General features: G+C 41.7%; 1 protein-coding gene across 1 annotated transcript in view; it reads left to right on the forward strand.

Annotated features, from left to right (window-relative positions):
• Positions 1 to 21,210, forward strand: part of DARS2 (aspartyl-tRNA synthetase 2, mitochondrial) — a 346,110-nt gene that overhangs the window by 257,870 nt on the left and 67,030 nt on the right. Inside the window, exon 15 of the mRNA XM_053693260.1 lies at positions 18,502 to 18,720. Within this exon, the coding sequence (XP_053549235.1) occupies positions 18,502 to 18,720 (219 nt within the window). The remainder of the gene's footprint in view (positions 1 to 18,501; positions 18,721 to 21,210) is intronic.

Raw genomic sequence — 21,210 nt, forward strand, 5'->3', positions numbered from 1 at the left:
AGGGTCAAGTGGGCAGGTTGTGAGCTGAGGCAAGGATAGGAGTACAGAGACTTCTTCCACTGTTACAGGAGTAGCATAGAGTTTTGTTAATAGAAGGGGTAGGTAGGATTGCTGGGTTTGAGGGGTGTGAGGTGCAGATATCTTTTCTAATGGTGTCAATTTTATTTTTGAAGTGATCAGCAATAATCTGAGCAGTGAGGTTGGTAGTGGGCGGGGTGCAGCCGGACGTAGAAGGGAGTTAAAGGTTGAGAACAGCTTTCTGGGGTTGGATGCGTGAGATGATACACGGGAGGAGAAATAGGCTTGTTTGGCCAGGCCGAGCGCAGAGTTGTAGAACTTAAGGATGATTTTATAATGCCGGAAATCAGCACAGGTGCGTGATTTCCTCCACTGCCATTCAGTAGCCTGTGAACATCGCTGAAGATATCTGGTCTGTTTGGTGTGCCACGGTTGCCATTGAGTGACTGATATATGTCAAAGAGTGGAGGGTGCAGCTTTGTCAAGTGTTGGTTTTAGTGCCGAATTATACTGTAAAGTAACGAGGTTTGGGCAAGAGAGGGATGAAATGTTGGAGAGCAGAGGATTCAGTTGAGTGGAAAAGTCTGTGAGATCCAAGTCTTTTAAATTCCTGCAAGGTAGCAGTTTTTTGGGGGGCTTGCAAAGATGTAGTAGCTAGAGTAAGAGAGAAAGTTAGTAGATGGTAATCAGAGAGAGGAAAGGGGAGTTAAGGAAGTTGGAAACGGCATAGAGATTAGTGAAGACTAGGTCTATGGAGTTGCCTTCACAGTGGGTTGGATATGTTGTCCACTGGGACAGGCCAAAAGAGATGGTAAGGGATAGAAGTTTAGAGGCAGCAGGCATGTTAGGATTATTAACGGGTATGTTGAAGTCCCCTAAGATGAGAGAAGGGACATCACAAGAGAGAAAATGTGGAAGCTAAATTGTGATGCTGGGCCAGGGGACCGATAGATAACTGCAACACAAAGAGCTACAGGGGAGAAGAGAGAGCATGAACTTCAAAAGATGAGAAGGAAATAGAGGGGGGGTGAAGGAATGCAGTGACAGATACTGTGTGGAGACAGGAGTATTCCTACTCCCCCTCCTTCTTTGTCTCCTGGTCTGGGAGTGTGACTGAAGTGCAGGCCGCCATAGGACAGAGAGGCTACAGCAGTTATGTTAGAGGAGGAAAGCTGAGTTTCAGTGAGGGCTAACAAGTTAAGTGAACGTGAAATAAATTGTGAATAGATGTAAGCTTATTGCATAAAGAGCGTGAATTCCATAGGGCACAAGAGAATTGGGGTGTACTAACAGAGGTGCAGTTAATGAGGTTTAGAGGGTTACGTGGGCAAGGTGTATGAGGTGTCATTTGGGGTAGTGAATTGAAGGAAGCAGAGGGGGGACCTGGGTTAGGTGAGACATTCCCAGCTGCAAGAAAAAGAAATATGGTGAGCGGAAGGAGATGAGAATGTGTCTTATGCGAATGTTTAAGTTTAGAATCAGTGAAGCATGGCTGGCTGAGGGATGGGAAATAGGAATAGAGTTCATGTGTGTTGTTGAGGGAGGAAGGTAGAAGAGAAGGAGAAATATGAATTGTCTGAGTGCTGTTCGTGAAATGAAGAGCTGTGACTTTAAGGAGAAGGGAGGAAAAGGTTAATGCAGACATTAGAAAGTGTAGCACGTTTGCAGTTAATTTAGGGAGATTTAAATGCACTTGTTTCTGTGTTGTCCACTCCTTTGTCTAACTCCCTTGTTATAACTCCCTACACTTATGAACTAGCACTCCCTTGTTATAACTCCCTACACTTATGAACTAGCACTCCCTTGTTATAACTCCCTACACTTATGAACTAGCACTCCCTTGTTATAACTCCCTACACTTATGAACAAGCACTCCCTTGTTATAACTCTCTACACTGATGAACTAGCACTCCCTTGTTATAACTCTCTACACTGATGAACTAGCACTCCCTTGTTATAACTCCCTACACTTATGAACTAGCACTCCCTTGTTATAACTCCCTACACGTATGAACTAGCACTCCCTTGTTATAACTCCCTACACTTATGAACTAGCACTCCCTTGTTATAACTCCCTACACTTATGAACAAGCACTCCCTTGTTATAACTCTCTACACTGATGAACTAGCACTCCCTTGTTATAACTCTCTACACTGATGAACTAGCACTCCCTTGTTATAACTCCCTACACTTATGAACTAGCACTCCCTTGTTATAACTCCCTACACTTATGAACTAGCACTCCCTTGTTATAACTCCCTACACTTATGAACTAGCACTCCCTTGTTATAACTCCCTACACTTATGAACTAGCACTCCCTTGTTATAACTCCCTACACTTATGAACTAGCACTCCCTTGTTATAACTCCCTACACTTATGAACTAGCACTCCCTTGTTATAACTCCCTACACTTATGAACTAGCACTCCCTTGTTATAACTCTATACACTTATGAACTAGCACTCCCTTGTTATAACTCCCTACACTTATGAACTAGCACTCCCTTGTTATAACTCTATACACTTATGAACTAGCACTCCCTTGTTATAACTCTCTACACTTATGAACTAGCACTCCCTTGTTATAACTCCCTACACTTATGAACTAGCACTCCCTTGTTATAACTCCCTACACTGATGAACTAGCACTCCCTTGTTATAACTCCCTACACTTATGAACTAGCACTCCCTTGTTATAACTCTCTACAAAACAGTAGAAATAGGATAATAGCAGGAAATAGCAAATGGAGGCACAAATAGCAGGCACTACTCGGTTTGCATAAAGTTAAAAAATATAAACTTTATTGGCACCAGTTAAAAAGTGGAGTGTTCCCAGACAGAGGACATACACGAAAGGATTGGCTTACGCGTTTCACGCACCCTGGTGACGCTTAATCATAGACTACAGGAACAGGTAAGGGGCAGCCAATTTATGCACAAAGCAGTGATTGATTAACCCTTTGCTGCTCACAGGAAATACTAAAAACACACTCAGTAAAGAGTCAAAATAAAAAAGCAACGTTGCTTGAACAATATGATCACAGTGATGTGGCCGAGTACAAAAGGTACACATTGATATACAAGCATCCTAAATTTACTTGGGTATTTATGACAGATAAATGTATATTCTAAATAATACCAAGAAATAATGAAAACTACATCACTAACAGTAATGCTAGCAAAAACGTTATTGGTCAATGAAACAATAAAAAATGACTAAAAATTAATCATTTAAAATCATAAGAATAGTAGAATGGAGATCAGTCATCAATAAAATAACTGATGTCAAATTCTCTATTCATACCCAAAGGTGTTTTGGTTTTGAGTTTAAGAATCCAAAACAGTTCTCTTTTTTCTAGAATTTTGTGTTTGTTACCCCCTCTAATTGGAACCCATGCCAAATCTATGGCTTGAACTGATATGTCTGCTTTATTGGTAAAATCAATACCATTAAAGTGGCTAGCAACTGCAGATTGGTACAAAGAGGGTATAGGAGGGACATCTTAGTCAAATGTCGTCAACAGGTAAAAACCTTCAAAATTGATCATGACAAGAAATCTAAGAAAGAACTTAACAATAGTGATTTCTCAGATTCGGTGGTGTTTACCACAGAATATACTACACAATTTGACTCAATTGTCAAGATACTTAAAAAACACATGCACCTCCTATTGGGAGATGATATACTAAAGTCCTGTGTTGGTAATTGCAAATTTGTCCCCAGAAAAACAAGAACCTTGGGCCAGTCTCTCTCTCCAAGTATGGTCAAAAGTAACATACCCAAGTTATAATCTAGGTGGCTAGCTCATAAAGGGAACTTCAAGTGCGGCAGCAAAAACTGCAACACTTGTGCCCTGATCCTAAAAGACAATTAGTTTACCTCCAGTGTCACCAATCAAAAATGTGATATTGATTTTTATGCTAACTGTGGCACCCATTGGGTAGTATATCTGCTAACGTGTAATCTATGTAAAAATCAATATATCAGTTCAAGCCATAGATTTGGCACGGGTTCCAATTAGAGGGGGTAACAAACACAAAATTCTAGATAAAAGAGAACTGTTTTGGATTCTTAAGCTCAAAACCAAAGCACCTCTAGGTATGAATAGAGAATTTGACATCAGTTATTTTATTGATGACTGATGTCCATTCTACTATTCTTATGATTTTGAATGATTCATTTTTAGTCATTTTTTATTGCCTCATTGACCAATAACGTTTTTGCTAGCATTACTGCCATTACTGTTAGTGCTGTAGTTTACCCAAGTAAATTTAGGATGCTTGTATATCAATGTGTACCTTTTGTACTTTGCCAAATCACTGTGATCATATTGTTCAAGCAATGTTGCTTTTTTATTTTGTCTCTGTACTGAGTGTGTTTTTAGTATTTCCTGTGAGCAGCAAAGGGTTAATCAATCCCTGCTTTGTGCATAAATTGGCTGCCCCTTACCTGTTCCTGTAGTCTATGATTAAGCGCCACCAGGATGCGTGAAACGCGTAAGACGATCCTTTTGTGTATGTCCTCTGTCTGGGAACACTCCACTTTTTAACTGGTGCCAAGAAAGTTTATATTTTTTAACTTTATGCTAACCAAGTAGTGCCTGCTATTTGTGTCTCCAGTGCATTACACTTTGCATTGTAAAAAAGTGTTGCCATTTCAGTATGTTAAAGGGATAGTAAACACCAAAAATGTTCTTGTTTAAAAAGATAGATAATCCCTTTATTTACCATTCCCTAGTTTCTCCTAACCAACACTGTTATATTAATACACTTTTTACCCCTGTAATTACCTTGTATCTAAACTTCTGCTGACTGCATTTCAGGCAATTAGTGTTGACTCTTAAATAACGCCACGTGCTTGAGCAAAATGTTATTTATATTAAACACATGAACTAACGCCCTCTAGCTGTGCAAAACTGTCAAATGCATTCAGATAAGAGGCGGCCTTCAAGGGCTAAGAAGTTAGCATATGAGCCTACCTAGGTTTAGCTTTCAACTAAGAATACCAAGAGAACAAAGCAATTTTGATGATAAAAGTAAATTAGAAAGTTGTTTAAAATGACATGCCCTATCTGAATCATGAAAGTTTTATTTGGACTTTACTATCCCTTTAATAATATATGTATTTAAATTAAGAATCTACTATAAAGAAATTCTACCTAATTTGATTCAGAATTCAGTCAAGTCTCCTGGGTCTGGTTCTGTAAAATACAGATAAATGCAAGCAAACTGATTTTAATTGCTATGTTTTTAGACCTAGGAAGTCAGAGGTGTAACTAGAAACCACAGGGCCCAGGTGCAAGAATCTTTTTTTTTTTTTTTTTATATATTTAACACAGAAAAAAAATGTGAATCAGATTACGTCTGCAAAAGGAGGTACCCTGTGCCCACAGTCTGTGAGATGGTCTGACCCCCTATTACTGTATATAGTGACACTTTTTAACCCACCAGTACTGTATATAGTGAGTTAATGACACAGTCTGTAATCTGCCAGTGAGATGGCTGGCCTGACCCTACCCGCCCCAGTACTTTATAAAGTGACCACAGTAGTCAGTGACATGGTCCAGCCCCCCCCCCCCCTGTACTGTATATAGTAATATACTGTATATATCCCCCCATGCTGTAGTAACAAGGTCTGTAATTTGCTGGTTCCAAACACACACATGCATAAATACACACACAGTCACATACATACACACACACATGCATAATACACACACAGTCACATACATACACACACACACACACATGGATAAATACACACACAGTCACATACATACATACACACACACATACATGCATAAATACACACACAGTTACATACATACATACACACACATACATGCATACACACACAGTCACATACACACACACACGCATGCATAATACACACACAGTCACATACATACATACACACACACACATACATGCATAAATACACACACAGTTACATACATACACACACACACATACATGCATAAATACACACACAGTCACATACATACACACACACACACACACATACACACACACACAGTCATACATACATACATGCATAAATACACACACAGTCACATACATACACACAGTCACATACATACACACTCACATACATGCATACACACACAGTCACATACAACATACACACTCACATACATGCATACACACACAGTCACATACATACATACACACACACATGCATAAATACACACACAGTCACATACACACACATGCATAAATACACAGTCACATACAGTACATACATACACACACACACATACATGCATAAATACACATACATACATACACACACATAAACACCAATGGGTAAAACAGAAACACTAACCCCTGTAGTCAGAGACTGAGACACTAGTGAAGCATCACATCACACTCACATGATATCAGTGCAGGCAGTGGCAAGTCACCCTCGGGGGCCCGGTCACAGTTGCAAACTCTGCATCCCCTGTAGTTCTGTCCCTGGATGGGGTCTTCTCCCTCTAAACGCAAAATAAATACTTGAAAAGGGTTTGTTAGCCAGACCAAACAATGAATCTGCTGAAATTATTTGTTGTTGCATTAATAAGGGGAAGTATTAGGCGAGAAGTGAGTTAGAAATATGTGTTCATTTTTTATTGTTGGTTAATCAGCGTGTTTTATTCACAGTCCAGCAGTTGCTGGTGCTTGTGCGACTTGCTTCAATACCCTTTGAATTGATTCTGTTAAGTCATGTTTTCCTGTATTCATTAACTGATCCTTGATAAAGCTGGGAGCTAGTTGCTGATTGTTGGCTGCACATATTTTTCCCTTGCTATTGGCTTTTTTGGGTTTCCCTTTATATTTGTGTGAACACCAGGGGTTCCTAAAAGCACCATACCTGTTTACCTTAAAGGGATTGTCTATTCAAAATTAAACTTTCATGATTCAGATAGAGCATGCAATTTTAAGCAAGTATCATCATTTTTTCTTTGTTCTCTTGTTATCTTTATTTGAAAAAGCAAGAATGTAAGCATAGAAGCCGGACCATTTTTAGTTTAGCACCCTGGTTAGCTCTTTCTGATTTAGTGTCTAAATGTAGCCGCCGATCAGCAAGTAAGTTGCTTAAAATTGCATGCTCTATCTGAATCATGAAAGTTTATTTATTTATTTTTTAATTTTCTATTAAGCCTTATGCAAATAAACACTACATTTTAATATATTGCAATCAAGGAACAATCAGCAGAGAAAACAATGTTTGATGTAGTCTGAAGATCTCTGACTATAAAAGTCCTGGGCAAGAAAGTTCTGTTTATGCAGTCCATGGCAAATTGCCGATTGTACACTATTAGACTGCTAAAGAATGAACTATTGTCCACAACCAGTCTATTGTGCGGCATTCTACGGCACTTTTAACAGAGAGTTGTCAGAATTGAAGAGAACGTTATTAACGCTTAATTTGCAATCTATAATAACAAAGAACAAAATATATATTTCTCTTGTTAAGTGTATCCAGTCCACGGATCATCCATTACTTGTGGGATATTCTCCTCCCCAACAGGACGTTGCAAGAGGATCACCCACAGCAGAGCTGCTATATAGCTCCTCCCCTCACTGTCATATCCAGTCATTCTCTTGCAACTCTCAACAAAGATGGATGTAGTAAGAGGAGTGTGGTGTATTATAGGTAGTTTCTTAACTTCAATCAAAAGTTTGTTATTTTTAAATGGTACCGGAGTGTACTGTTTTATCAAAGGCAGCATTAGAAGAAGAATCTGCCTGTGATTTCTATGATCTTAGCAGAAGTAACTAAGATCCATTGCCGTTCTCACATATTCTGAGGAGTGAGGTAACTTCAGAGGGGGAATGGGGTGCAGGTTTCCCTGCAATAAGGTATGTGCAGTAAACATATTTCTAGGGATGGAATTTGCTAGAAAAATGCTGCTGATACCGGATTAATGTAAGTTAAGCCTAAATGCAGTGATTAAATAGCGACTGGTATCAGGCTTATTAACAGAGATACATACTCTTATAAAAGTGTAATATAAAACGTTTGCTGGCATGTTAATCGTTTTTATATATGTTTGGTGACTAAACTTATTGGGGCCTAGTTTTTTCTCCACATGGCTGGCTTGATTTTTGACTAGAAACAGTTTCCTGAGGCTTTCCACTGTTGTAATATGAGTGGGAGGGGCCTATTTTAGCGCTTTTTTGCGCAGCTAAAATTACAGACAGAGACACTCAGCTTCCTTCTGCATGATACAGGACATCTCTGAAGGGCTCAAAAGGCTTCAAAAGTCGTGTTTGAGGAGGGTAACAACCACAGTAGATCTGTGGCAGTTGTTGTGACTGTGTTTAAAAACGTTTTTGTCATTTATTATTCCGTTTTTGGTATTAAGGGGTTAATCATCCATTTGCAAGTGGGTGCAATGCTCTGCTAACTAGTTACATACACTGTAAAAGTTTTGTTAGTGTAACTGCCTTTTTTCACTGTTATTTCAAATTTTTCTAAATTTGTTTCTCTTAAAGGCACAGAAACGTTTTTTATATTGCTTGTTAACTTGGTTTAAAGTGTTTTCCAAGCTTGCTAGTCTCATTGCTAGTCTGTATAAACATGTCTGACACAGAGGAAACTACTTGTTCATTATGTTTAAAAGCCATGGTGGAGCCCCATAGGAGAATGTGTACTAAATGTATTGATTTCACCTTAAACAGTAAAAATCAGTCTTTATCTATAAAAGAATTGTCACCAGAGGGGTCTGTCGAGGGTGAAGTTATGCCGACTAACTCTCCCCACGTGTCGGACCCTTCGCCTCCCGCTCGAGGGACGCACGCTAATATGGCGCCAAGTACATCAGGGATGCCCATAGCGATTACTTTGCAGGACATGGCTGCAATCATGAATAATACCCTGTCACAGGTATTAGCCAGATTGCCTGAATTAAGAGGCAAGCGCGATAGCTCTGGGGTTAGACGAGATACAGAGCGCGTAGATGCTGTAAGAGCCATGTCTGATACTGAGTCACAATATGCAGAACCTGAGGACGGAGAGCTTCAGTCTGTGGGTGACGTCTCTGAATCAGGGAGACCCGATTCAGAGATTTCTAATTTTATATTTAAGCTTGAGAACCTCCGTGTATTGCTTGGGGAGGTATTAGCTGCTCTGAATGACTGTGACACAATTGCAGTGCCAGAGAAATTGTGTAGGCTGGATAAATACTATGCAGTGCCGGTGAGTACTGATGTTTTTCCAATACCTAAAAGGCTTACAGAAATCATTAGTAAGGAGTGGGATAGACCCAGTGTGCCTTTTTCCCCATCTCCTATATTTAGAAAAATGTTTCCAATAGATGCCACTACACGGGACTTATGGCCGACAGTCCCTAAGGTGGAGGGAGCAGTTTCTACTTTAGCAAAGCGTACCACTATCCCGGTTGAGGACAGTTGTGTTTTTTCAGACCCAATGGATAAAAAATTAGAGGGTTACCTTAAGAAAATGTTTATTCAAAAAGGTTTTATTTTACAGCCCCTTGCATGCATTGCGCCTGTCACTGCTGCGGCAGCGTTCTGGTTTGAGGCCCTGGAAGAGGCCATCCATACAGCTCCATTGACTGAAATTATTGACAAGCTTAGAACACTTAAGCTATCTAACTCTTTTGTTTCTGATGCCATTGTTCATTTGACTAAACTAACGGCTAAGAATTCCGGATTCGCCATCCAGGCGCGCAAAGCGCTATGGCTTAAATCCTGGTCAGCTGATGTGACTTCAAAGTCTAAATTACTCAACATTCCTTTCAAGGGGCAGACCTTATTCGGGCCTGGTTTGAAGGAAATTATTGCTGACATTACTGGAGGTAAGGGTCATACCCTTCCTCAGGACAGGGCCAAATCAAGGGCCAAACAGTCTAATTTTCGTGCCTTTCGAAATTTCAAGGCAGGTGCAGGATCAACTCCCTCTACTTCAAAATAAGAGGGAACTTTTGCTCAACCTAAGCAGGCCTGGAAACCTAACCAGTCCTGGAACAAAGGCAAGCAGGCCAGAAAGCCTGCTGCTGCCTCCAAGACAGCATGAAGGAGCGGCCCCCTATCCGACAACGGATCTAGTAGGGGGCAGACTCTCTCTCTCTTCGCCCAGGCGTGGGCAAGAGATGTTCAGGATCCCTGGGCGTTGGAGATCATATCTCAGAGATATCTTCTGGACTTCAAAGCTTCTTCCCCACAAGGGAGATTTCACCTTTCAAGATTATCTGCAAACCAGATAAAGAAAGAGGCATTCCTAAGCTGCGTGCAAGACCTCCTTGTAATGGGAGTGATCCATCCAGTTCCGTGGACGGAACAAGGACAGGGATTTTATTCAAATCTGTTTGTGGTTCCCAAAAAAGAGGGAACCTTCAGACCAATTTTGGATTTAAAGATCCTAAACAAATTCCTCAGAGTTCCATCATTCAAGATGGAAACTATTCGAACCATCTTACCCATGATCCAAGAGGGTCAGTACATGACCACAGTGGACTTAAAGGATGCCTACATTCACAAGAATCATCACCGGTTCCTGAGGTTTGCCTTTCTAGACAGGCATTACCAGTTCGTAGCTCTCCCATTCGGGTTGGCTACAGCCCCAAGAATTTTTACAAAGGTTCTGGGCTCACTTCTGGCGGTTCTAAGACCGCGAGGCATAGCGGTGGCTCCTTACCTAGACGACATCCTGATACAGGCGTCAAGCTTTCAAATTGCCAAGTCTCATACAGAGATAGTTCTGGCATTTATGAGGTTGCATGGGTGGAAAGTGAACGAAGAAAAGAGTTCTCTATCTCCTCTCACAAGGGTTTCCTTCCTAGGGACTCTGATAGATTCTATAGAAATGAAAATTTACCTGACGGAGTCCAGGTTATCAAAACTTCTAAATGCTTGCCATGTTCTTCACTCCATTCCGCGCCCCACAGTGGCTCAGTGCATGGAAGTAATCGGCTTAATGGTAGCGGCGATGGACATAGTGCCATTTGCGCGCCTGCATCTCAGACCGCTGCAACTATGCATGCTCAGTCAGTGGAATGGGGATTACACAGATTTGTCCCCTCTACTAAATCTGGACCAGGAAACCAGAGCTTCTCTTCTCTGGTGGTTATCTCGGGTCCATCTGTCCAAAGGTATGACCTTTCGCAGGCCAGATTGGACCATTGTAACAACAGACGCCAGCCTTCTAGGTTGGGGTGCAGTCTGGAACTCCCTGAAGGCTCAGGGTTCATGGACTCAGGAGGAGAAACTCCTCTCAATAAATATTCTGGAGTTAAGAGCAATATTCAATGCTCTTCTAGCTTGGCCTCAGTTAGCAAAACTGAGGTTCATCAGATTTCAGTCGGACAACATCACGACTGTGGCTTACATCAACCATCAAGGGGGGACCAGGAGTTCCCTAGCGATGTCAGAAGTCTCCAAGATAATTCGCTGGGCAGAGACTCACTCTTGCCACCTGTCAGCTATCCATATCCCAAGGGTAGAGAACTGGGAGGCGGATTTTCTAAGTCGTCAGACTTTTGATCCGGGGGAGTGGGAACTCCATCCGGAGGTGTTTGCTCAATTGGTTCTCCGTTGGGGCAAACCAGAACTGGATCTCATGGCGTCTCGCCAGAACGCCAAGCTTCCTTGTTACGGATCCAGGTCCAGGGACCCAGAAGCAGCACTAATAGATGCTCTAGCAGCACCTTGGTTCTTCAACCTGGCTTATGTGTTTCCACCATTTCCTCTGCTCCCTCGTCTGATTGCCAAAATCAAACATGAGAGAGCATCGGTGATATTGATAGCGCCTGCGTGGCCACGCAGGACCTGGTATGCAGACCTAGTGGACATGTCATCCTTTCTACCATGGACTCTGCCTCTGAGACAAGACCTTCTAATACAAGGTCCTTTCAATCATCCGAATCTACTTTCTCTGAGACTGACTGCATGGAGATTGAACGCTTGATTCTATCAAAGCGTGGCTTCTCCGAGTCAGTAATTGATACCTTAATACAGGCACGAAAGCCTGTCACCAGGAAAATTTACCACAAGATATGGCGTAAATATCTTCATTGGTGTGAATCCAAGAATTACTCATGGAGTAGGGTTAGGATTCCTAGAATATTGTCCTTCCTCCAAGAGGGTTTGGATAAAGGATTATCAGCTAGTTCTTTAAAAGGGCAGATTTCTGCTCTGTCTATTCTTTTACACAAGCGTCTGGCAGAAGTTCCAGACGTTCAGGCATTTTGTCAGGCTTTAGTTAGAATTAAGCCTGTGTTTAAACCTGTTGCTCCCCCATGGAGCTTAAACTTGGTTCTTAAAGTTCTTCAAGGGGTTCCGTTTGAACCCCTTCATTCTATTGATATCAAACTTCTATCATGGAAAGTTCTTTTTCTGATGGCTATTTCCTCGGCTCGAAGAGTCTCGGAGTTATCTGCCTTACATTGTGATTCTCCTTATCTGATCTTTCATTCAGATAAAGTAGTTCTGCGTACAAAACCTGGGTTTTTACCCAAGGTGGTTTCTAACAAGAATATCAATCAAGAGATTGTTGTTCCGTCATTATGCCCTAATCCTTCTTCAAAGAAGGAACGTCTTTTGCATAATCTAGACGTAGTCCGTGCATTGAAGTTTTACTTGCAGGCTACTAAAGATTTTCGTCAAACATCTAACCTGTTTGTTGTTTACTCTGGACAGAGGAGAGGTCAAAAGGCCTCGGCAACCTCTCTTTCCTTTTGGCTTCGGAGTATAATCCGTTTAGCGTATGACTAGAAACAGTTTCCTGAGGCTTTCCACTGTTGTAATATGAGTGGGAGGGGCCTATTTTAGCGCTTTTTTGCGCAGCTAAAATTACAGACAGAGACACTCAGCTTCCTTCTGCATGATACAGGACATCTCTGAAGGGCTCAAAAGGCTTCAAAAGTCGTGTTTGAGGAGGGTAACAACCACAGTAGATCTGTGGCAGTTGTTGTGACTGTGTTTAAAAACGTTTTTGTCATTTATTATTCCGTTTTTGGTATTAAGGGGTTAATCATCCATTTGCAAGTGGGTGCAATGCTCTGCTAACTAGTTACATACACTGTAAAAGTTTTGTTAGTGTAACTGCCTTTTTTCACTGTTATTTCAAATTTTTCTAAATTTGTTTCTCTTAAAGGCACAGAAACGTTTTTTATATTGCTTGTTAACTTGGTTTAAAGTGTTTTCCAAGCTTGCTAGTCTCATTGCTAGTCTGTATAAACATGTCTGACACAGAGGAAACTACTTGTTCATTATGTTTAAAAGCCATGGTGGAGCCCCATAGGAGAATGTGTACTAAATGTATTAATTTCACCTTAAACAGTAAAAATCAGTCTTTATCTATAAAAGAATTGTCACCAGAGGGGTCTGTCGAGGGTGAAGTTATGCCGACTAACTCTCCCCACGTGTTGGACCCTTCGCCTCCCGCTCGAGGGACGCACACTAATATGGCGCCAAGTACATCAGGGATGCCCATAGCGATTACTTTGCAGGACATGGCTGCAATCATGAATAATACCCTGTCACAGGTATTAGCCAGATTGCCTGAATTAAGAGGCAAGCGCGATAGCTCTGGGGTTAGACGAGATACAGAGCGCGTAGATGCTGTAAGAGCCATGTCTGATACTGAGTCACAATATGCAGAACCTGAGGACGGAGAGCTTCAGTCTGTGGGTGACGTCTCTGAATCAGGGAGACCCGATTCAGAGATTTCTAATTTTAAATTTAAGCTTGAGAACCTCCGTGCATTGCTTGGGGAGGTATTAGCTGCTCTGAATGACTGTGACACAATTGCAGTGCCAGAGAAATTGTGTAGGCTGGATAAATACTATGCAGTGCCGGTGAGTACTGATGTTTTTCCAATACCTAAAAGGCTTACAGAAATCATTAGTAAGGAGTGGGATAGACCCAGTGTGCCTTTTTCCCCATCTCCTATATTTAGAAAAATGTTTCCAATAGATGCCACTACACGGGACTTATGGCCGACAGTCCCTAAGGTGGAGGGAGCAGTTTCTACTTTAGCAAAGCGTACCACTATCCCGGTTGAGGACAGTTGTGTTTTTTCAGACCCAATGGATAAAAAATTAGAGGGTTACCTTAAGAAAATGTTTATTCAAAAAGGTTTTATTTTACAGCCCCTTGCATGCATTGCGCCTGTCACTGCTGCGGCGGCGTTCTGGTTTGAGGCCCTGGAAGAGGCCATCCATACAGCTCCATTGACTGAAATTATTGACAAGCTTAGAACACTTAAGCTATCTAACTCTTTTGTTTCTGATGCCATTGTTCATTTGACTAAACTAACGGCTAAGAATTCCGGATTCGCCATCCAGGCGCGCAGGGCGCTATGGCTTAAATCCTGGTCAGCTGATGTGACTTCAAAGTCTAAATTACTCAACATTCCTTTCAAGGGGCAGACCTTATTCGGGCCTGGTTTGAAGGAAATTATTGCTGACATTACTGGAGGTAAGGGTCATACCCTTCCTCAGGACAGGGCCAAATCAAGGGCCAAACAGTCTAATTTTCGTGCCTTTCGAAATTTCAAGGCAGGTGCAGGATCAACTCCCTCTACTTCAAAATAAGAGGGAACTTTTGCTCAACCTAAGCAGGCCTGGAAACCTAACCAGTCCTGGAACAAAGGCAAGCAGGCCAGAAAGCCTGCTGCTGCCTCCAAGACAGCATGAAGGAGCGGCCCCCTATCCGACAACGGATCTAGTAGGGGGCAGACTCTCTCTCTCTTCGCCCAGGCGTGGGCAAGAGATGTTCAGGATCCCTGGGCGTTGGAGATCATATCTCAGAGATATCTTCTGGACTTCAAAGCTTCTTCCCCACAAGGGAGATTTCACCTTTCAAGATTATCTGCAAACCAGATAAAGAAAGAGGCATTCCTAAGCTGCGTGCAAGACCTCCTTGTAATGGGAGTGATCCATCCAGTTCCGCGGACGGAACAAGGACAGGGATTTTATTCAAATCTGTTTGTGGTTCCCAAAAAAGAGGGAACCTTCAGACCAATTTTGGATTTAAAGATCCTAAACAAATTCCTCAGAGTTCCATCATTCAAGATGGAAACTATTCGAACCATCTTACCCATGATCCAAGAGGGTCAGTACATGACCACAGTGGACTTAAAGGATGCCTACATTCACATTCCGATTCACAAGAATCATCACCGGTTCCTGAGGTTTGCCTTTCTAGACAGGCATTACCAGTTCGTAGCTCTCCCATTCGGGTTGGCTACAGCCCCAAGAATTTTTACAAAGGTTCTGGGCTCACTTCTGGCGGTTCTAAGACCGCGAGGCATAGCGGTGGCTCCTTACCTAGACGACATCCTGATACAGGCGTAAAGCTTTCAAATTGCCAAGTCTCATACAGAGATAGTTCTGGCATTTATGAGGTTGCATGGGTGGAAAGTGAACGAAGAAAAGAGTTCTCTATCTCCTCTCACAAGGGTTTCCTTCCTAGGGACTCTGATAGATTCTATAGAAATGAAAATTTACCTGACGGAGTCCAGGTTATCAAAACTTCTAAATGCTTGCCATGTTCTTCACTCCATTCCGCGCCCCACAGTGGCTCAGTGCATGGAAGTAATCGGCTTAATGGTAGCGGCGATGGACATAGTGCCATTTGCGCGCCTGCATCTCAGACCGCTGCAACTATGCATGCTCAGTCAGTGGAATGGGGATTACACAGATTTGTCCCCTCTACTAAATCTGGACCAGGAAACCAGAGCTTCTCTTCTCTGGTGGTTATCTCGGGTCCATCTGTCCAAAGGTATGACCTTTCGCAGGCCAGATTGGACCATTGTAACAACAGACGCCAGCCTTCTAGGTTGGGGTGCAGTCTGGAACTCCCTGAAGGCTCAGGGTTCATGGACTCAGGAGGAGAAACTCCTCTCAATAAATATTCTGGAGTTAAGAGCAATATTCAATGCTCTTCTAGCTTGGCCTCAGTTAGCAAAACTGAGGTTCATCAGATTTCAGTCGGACAACATCACGACTGTGGCTTACATCAACCATCAAGGGGGGACCAGGAGTTCCCTAGCGATGTCAGAAGTCTCCAAGATAATTCGCTGGGCAGAGACTCACTCTTGCCACCTGTCAGCGATCCATATCCCAGGGGTAGAGAACTGGGAGGCGGATTTTCTAAGTCGTCAGACTTTTGATCCGGGGGAGTGGGAACTCCATCCGGAGGTGTTTGCTCAATTGGTTCTCCGTTGGGGCAAACCAGAACTGGATCTCATGGCGTCTCGCCAGAACGCCAAGCTTCCTTGTTACGGATCCAGGTCCAGGGACCCAGAAGCAGCACTAATGGATGCTCTAGCAGCACCTTGGTTCTTCAACCTGGCTTATGTGTTTCCACCATTTCCTCTGCTCCCTCGTCTGATTGCCAAAATCAAACATGAGAGAGCATCGGTGATATTGATAGCGCCTGCGTGGCCACGCAGGACCTGGTATGCAGACCTAGTGGACATATCATCCTTTCTACCATGGACTCTGCCTCTGAGACAAGACCTTCTAATACAAGGTCCTTTCAATCATCCGAATCTACTTTCTCTGAGACTGACTGCATGGAGATTGAACGCTTGATTCTATCAAAGCGTGGCTTCTCCGAGTCAGTAATTGATACCTTAATACAGGCACGAAAGCCTGTCACCAGGAAAATTTACCACAAGATATGGCGTAAATATCTTCATTGGTGTGAATCCAAGAATTACTCATGGAGTAGAGTTAGGATTCCTAGAATATTGTCCTTCCTCCAAGAGGGTTTGGATAAAGGATTATCAGCTAGTTCTTTAAAAGGGCAGATTTCTGCTCTGTCTATTCTTTTACACAAGCGTCTGGCAGAAGTTCCAGACGTTCAGGCATTTTGTCAGGCTTTAGTTAGAATTAAGCCTGTGTTTAAACCTGTTGCTCCCCCATGGAGCTTAAACTTGGTTCTTAAAGTTCTTCAAGGGGTTCCGTTTGAACCCCTTCATTCTATTGATATCAAACTTCTATCATGGAAAGTTCTTTTTCTGATGGCTATTTCCTCGGCTCGAAGAGTCTCGGAGTTATCTGCCTTACATTGTGATTCTCCTTATCTGATCTTTCATTCAGATAAAGTAGTTCTGCGTACAAAACCTGGGTTTTTACCCAAGGTGGTTTCTAACAAGAATATCAATCAAGAGATTGTTGTTCCGTCATTATGCCCTAATCCTTCTTCAAAGAAGGAACGTCTTTTGCATAATCTAGACGTAGTCCGTGCATTGAAGTTTTACTTGCAGGCTACTAAAGATTTTCGTCAAACATCTAACCTGTTTGTTGTTTACTCTGGACAGAGGAGAGGTCAAAAGGCCTCGGCAACCTCTCTTTCCTTTTGGCTTCGGAGTATAATCCGTTTAGCGTATGAGACTGCTGGACAGCAGCCCCCTGAGCTGTGGCTTCCACCTGGGCCTTTAAAAATGAGGCCTCTGTTGAACAGATTTGCAAGGCTGCGACTTGGTCTTCGCTTCATACCTTTTCAAAATTTTACAAATTTGATACTTTTGCTTCTTCGGAGGCTGTTTTTGGGAGAAAGGTTCTACAGGCAGTGGTTCCTTCCATTTAAGTTCCTGCCTTGTCCCTCCCATCATCCGTGTACTTTAGCTTTGGTATTGGTATCCCACAAGTAATGGATGATCCGTGGACTGGATACACTTAACAAGAGAAAACATAATTTATGCTTACCTGATAAATTTATTTCTCTTGTAGTGTATCCAGTCCACGGCCCGCCCTGTCCTTTTAAGGCAGGTCTAAATTTTAATTAAGCTTCAGTCACCACTGCACCCTAAGATTTCTCCTTTCTCGATTTGTTTCGGTCGAATGACTGGATATGACAGTGAGGGGAGGAGCTATATAGCAGCTCTGCTGTGGGTGATCCTCTTGCAACGTCCTGTTGGGCAGGAGAATATCCCACAAGTAATCGATGATCCGTGGACTGGATACACTACAAGAGAAATAAATTTATCAGGTAAGCATAAATTATGTTTTAATAAAACCCAAGGTAACAAAACTAACACATTGTCTCAATGTTTTTCTTTATCTCGTAAGTTTGAGGGTTAATTCACTAGTTTGCATGTTGGGACTGGTCAACCTAGAGCCTAAGATCTCTGAGGTTGTTTAATATTAGGACGTCTAAGATATGGTGAAGTTTTGGTGGCCACAGATGGGCCAATGTACATTGGGGTGTTTGAATCTGTAATTTGGAAATGATCAATGTTAGATCGGTAGGTCTAAGGGAAGAGTGAAGAGAGAGATAGAGAAAGGAAGGAGAAGTGTGTGGGGGGGGGGGGGGGTAAGAAGAGAGAAAAAAAGGGGGGGGGGGAGTAGTGTCAGTATCTCATCTTCTGTTCCCAGATTGTCTTCTCGATCAAAAAGAGAGGATTTTCTTTTCTCCAAGAGATGAAAGTTTAATTTTGACTAGACTATCCCTTTAACTTTTATTATAACTTAAACATATTCACTAGTGTCCCCTTCTCTCAGTGCACAGCTTTAGGAAAGCTTCGTCTTGAGGTTGCATCTCGGCTGGAGGACTGTGGGATTAATGTTCGTGACCCAGCTGCTTATAACTTTTTGTGGGTAGTGGACTTCCCCCTCTTTCTCCCCAAAGAAGATAACGCTCAAGAGCTAGAATCTGCTCATCACCCATTTACTGCTCCCAACCTTGAGGATATGGAGCTGCTGTACACAGATCCAGCTAAGGTGAGTAATTCATAACAAATACCGTTTCATGTTCATATGTTCTGCTAACAAGTATACAGGCTATTTTATCTGCTCTCTACATTTAAGGGATATGAAACCCAAATTTTTTCCTTCATGATTCAGATTCATTGCATTCAATTATAAACAACTTTCTTTTTTACTCCTATTATCAATTTTCTTTTGTTCTCTTAGTATCTTTATTTGAAAAGCAGGGATGTAAATTTAGGAGCTTGGCCCATTTTTGGTTCAGCACCTGGGTAGCGCCTGCTGATTGGTGGCTACATTTAGGCACCAATCAGCAAGTGCTATTCAGGTGCTGAACCAAATATGGGCTGGCTCCTAAGCTTACATTCCTGCTTTTCAAATAAAGATACCAAGAGAACGAAGATATATTGCTAATAAGAGTAAATTAGAACGTTGCTTATAATTGCATGGTCTATCTGAGTCATGAAAGAAAACATTTGGATTTTATATCCCTTTAATGTGGCTTGAGAGTAGCTGAATTGTCCATGTGATAGACACTTTGCTATACTAAAGCTTTCTGATTACAGAGGCTAATCAAGTCTGAGTAAGTTTGCATGAAACGCTTCAGTTGTATGTGTTTGGCCTTGGATATGGCTATGTAGGTGTGCTACTTAATGTATCACCAATAAACTCTGGCATTTTTTTATTGCACTTGCTCATGCAGTGTTCTCCACAGAATATTTTGCTAGCCGGGTGGCATTATGAAATAGCTGGGTGGCATTAGGAAATAGCTGGGTGGCATTAGGAAATAGCTGGGTGGCATTAGGAAATAGCTGGGTGGCATTAGGAAATAGCTGGGTGGCATTAGGAAATAGCCGGGTGGCATTAGGAAATAGTCGGGTGGCTTTATGAAATAGCTGGGTGGCATTAGGAAATAGCCGGGTGGCTTTATGGAATAGCTGGATGGCATTAGGAAATAGCCGGGTGGCTTTATGAAATAGCTGGGTGGGGGCAGTGTAATATTTTACAATATTATAATATTGAAATTTTTTTAATATTAACTAATTTTACGATAATAATGGATTCAATTTTAACCGGTTGTTCAGTAAAATAATCTGGATGAGTCTTGGTAAATAGTAGGTGTGTGCATTCAGATCCTTCGTGAGGATCCTAAAGCGGAAGAAAGGAGCCGCACATTCCCAACGGATATTGTTGGAGCTTGATTGATTCCTGTAAAAGATCTCCCGCTCTAAGATCTGTGCAAATCCAGAGTGGGGATCTTTTACAGGAATCAATCCGGCTACGAAAATACCTGAAGGGAATGAGCGGCTCCTTACTTCCACTTTAGGATCCTCACAAAGGATCTGAATGCACAAACCTATGCCTATATTTAGAGTTCTGCGTTAGCCGTCCAAACCAGCGTTAGGGGGTCCTAACGCTGGTTTTGGCCGCCCGCTGGTATTTAGAGTCAGTCAGGAAAGGGTCTAACACTCACTTTCCAGCCGCGACTTTTCCATACCGCAGATCCCCCTACGCCAATTGCGTAGCCTATCTTTTCAATGGGATCTTTCTAACGCCGGTATTTAGAGTCTTGGCTGAAGTGAGCATTAGAAATCTAATGACAAAACTCCAGCCACAGAGAAAAGCCAGGAGTTAAGAGCTTTCTGGGCTAACGCCGGTTCATAAAGCTCTTAACTACTGTGCTCTAAAGTACACTAACACCTATAAACTACCTATGTACCCCTAAACCGAGGCCCCCCCACATTGCCTCCACTCTAATAAAAAAATGTAACCCCTAATCTGCCGACCGCACACCGCCGCAACCTACATTATCCCTATGTACCCCTAATCTGCTGCCCCTAACACCGCCGACCCCTATATTATATTTATTAACCCCTAATCTGCCCCCCCCCCAACGTCGCCGCTACCTTACCTACAATTAATTACCCCTAATCTGCCGACCGGACCTCACCGCTACTCTAATAAATGTATTAACCCCTAAAGCTAAGTCTAACCCTAACACCCCCTAAGTTAAATATAATTTTAATCTAACGAAATAAAATAAATCTTATTAAATAAATTATTCCTATTTAAAGCTAAATACTTACCTGTAAAATAAACCCTAATATAGCTACAATATAAATTATTATTATTTTGTAGCTATTTTAGGATTAATATTTATTTTACAGGCAACTTTGTATTTATTTTAACCAGGTACAATAGCTATTAAATAGTTAATAACTATTTAATAGCTACCTAGTTAAAATAATTACAAAATTACCTGTAAAATAAATCCTAACCTAAGTTACAATTAAACCTAACACTACACTATCAATAAATTAATTACATACAAATACCTACAAATAAATACAATTAAATAAACTAACTAAAGTACAAAAAATAAAAAAAGAACTTAGTTACAAAAAATAAAAAAATAATTTACAAACATTATAAAAATATTGCAACAATTTTAAGCTAATTACACCTACTCTAAGCCCCCTAATAAAATAACAAAGCCCCCCAAAA

This window comes from Bombina bombina, chromosome 10, assembly GCF_027579735.1.
Source record: "Bombina bombina isolate aBomBom1 chromosome 10, aBomBom1.pri, whole genome shotgun sequence".
Taxonomy (NCBI): Eukaryota; Metazoa; Chordata; class Amphibia; order Anura; family Bombinatoridae; genus Bombina; species Bombina bombina.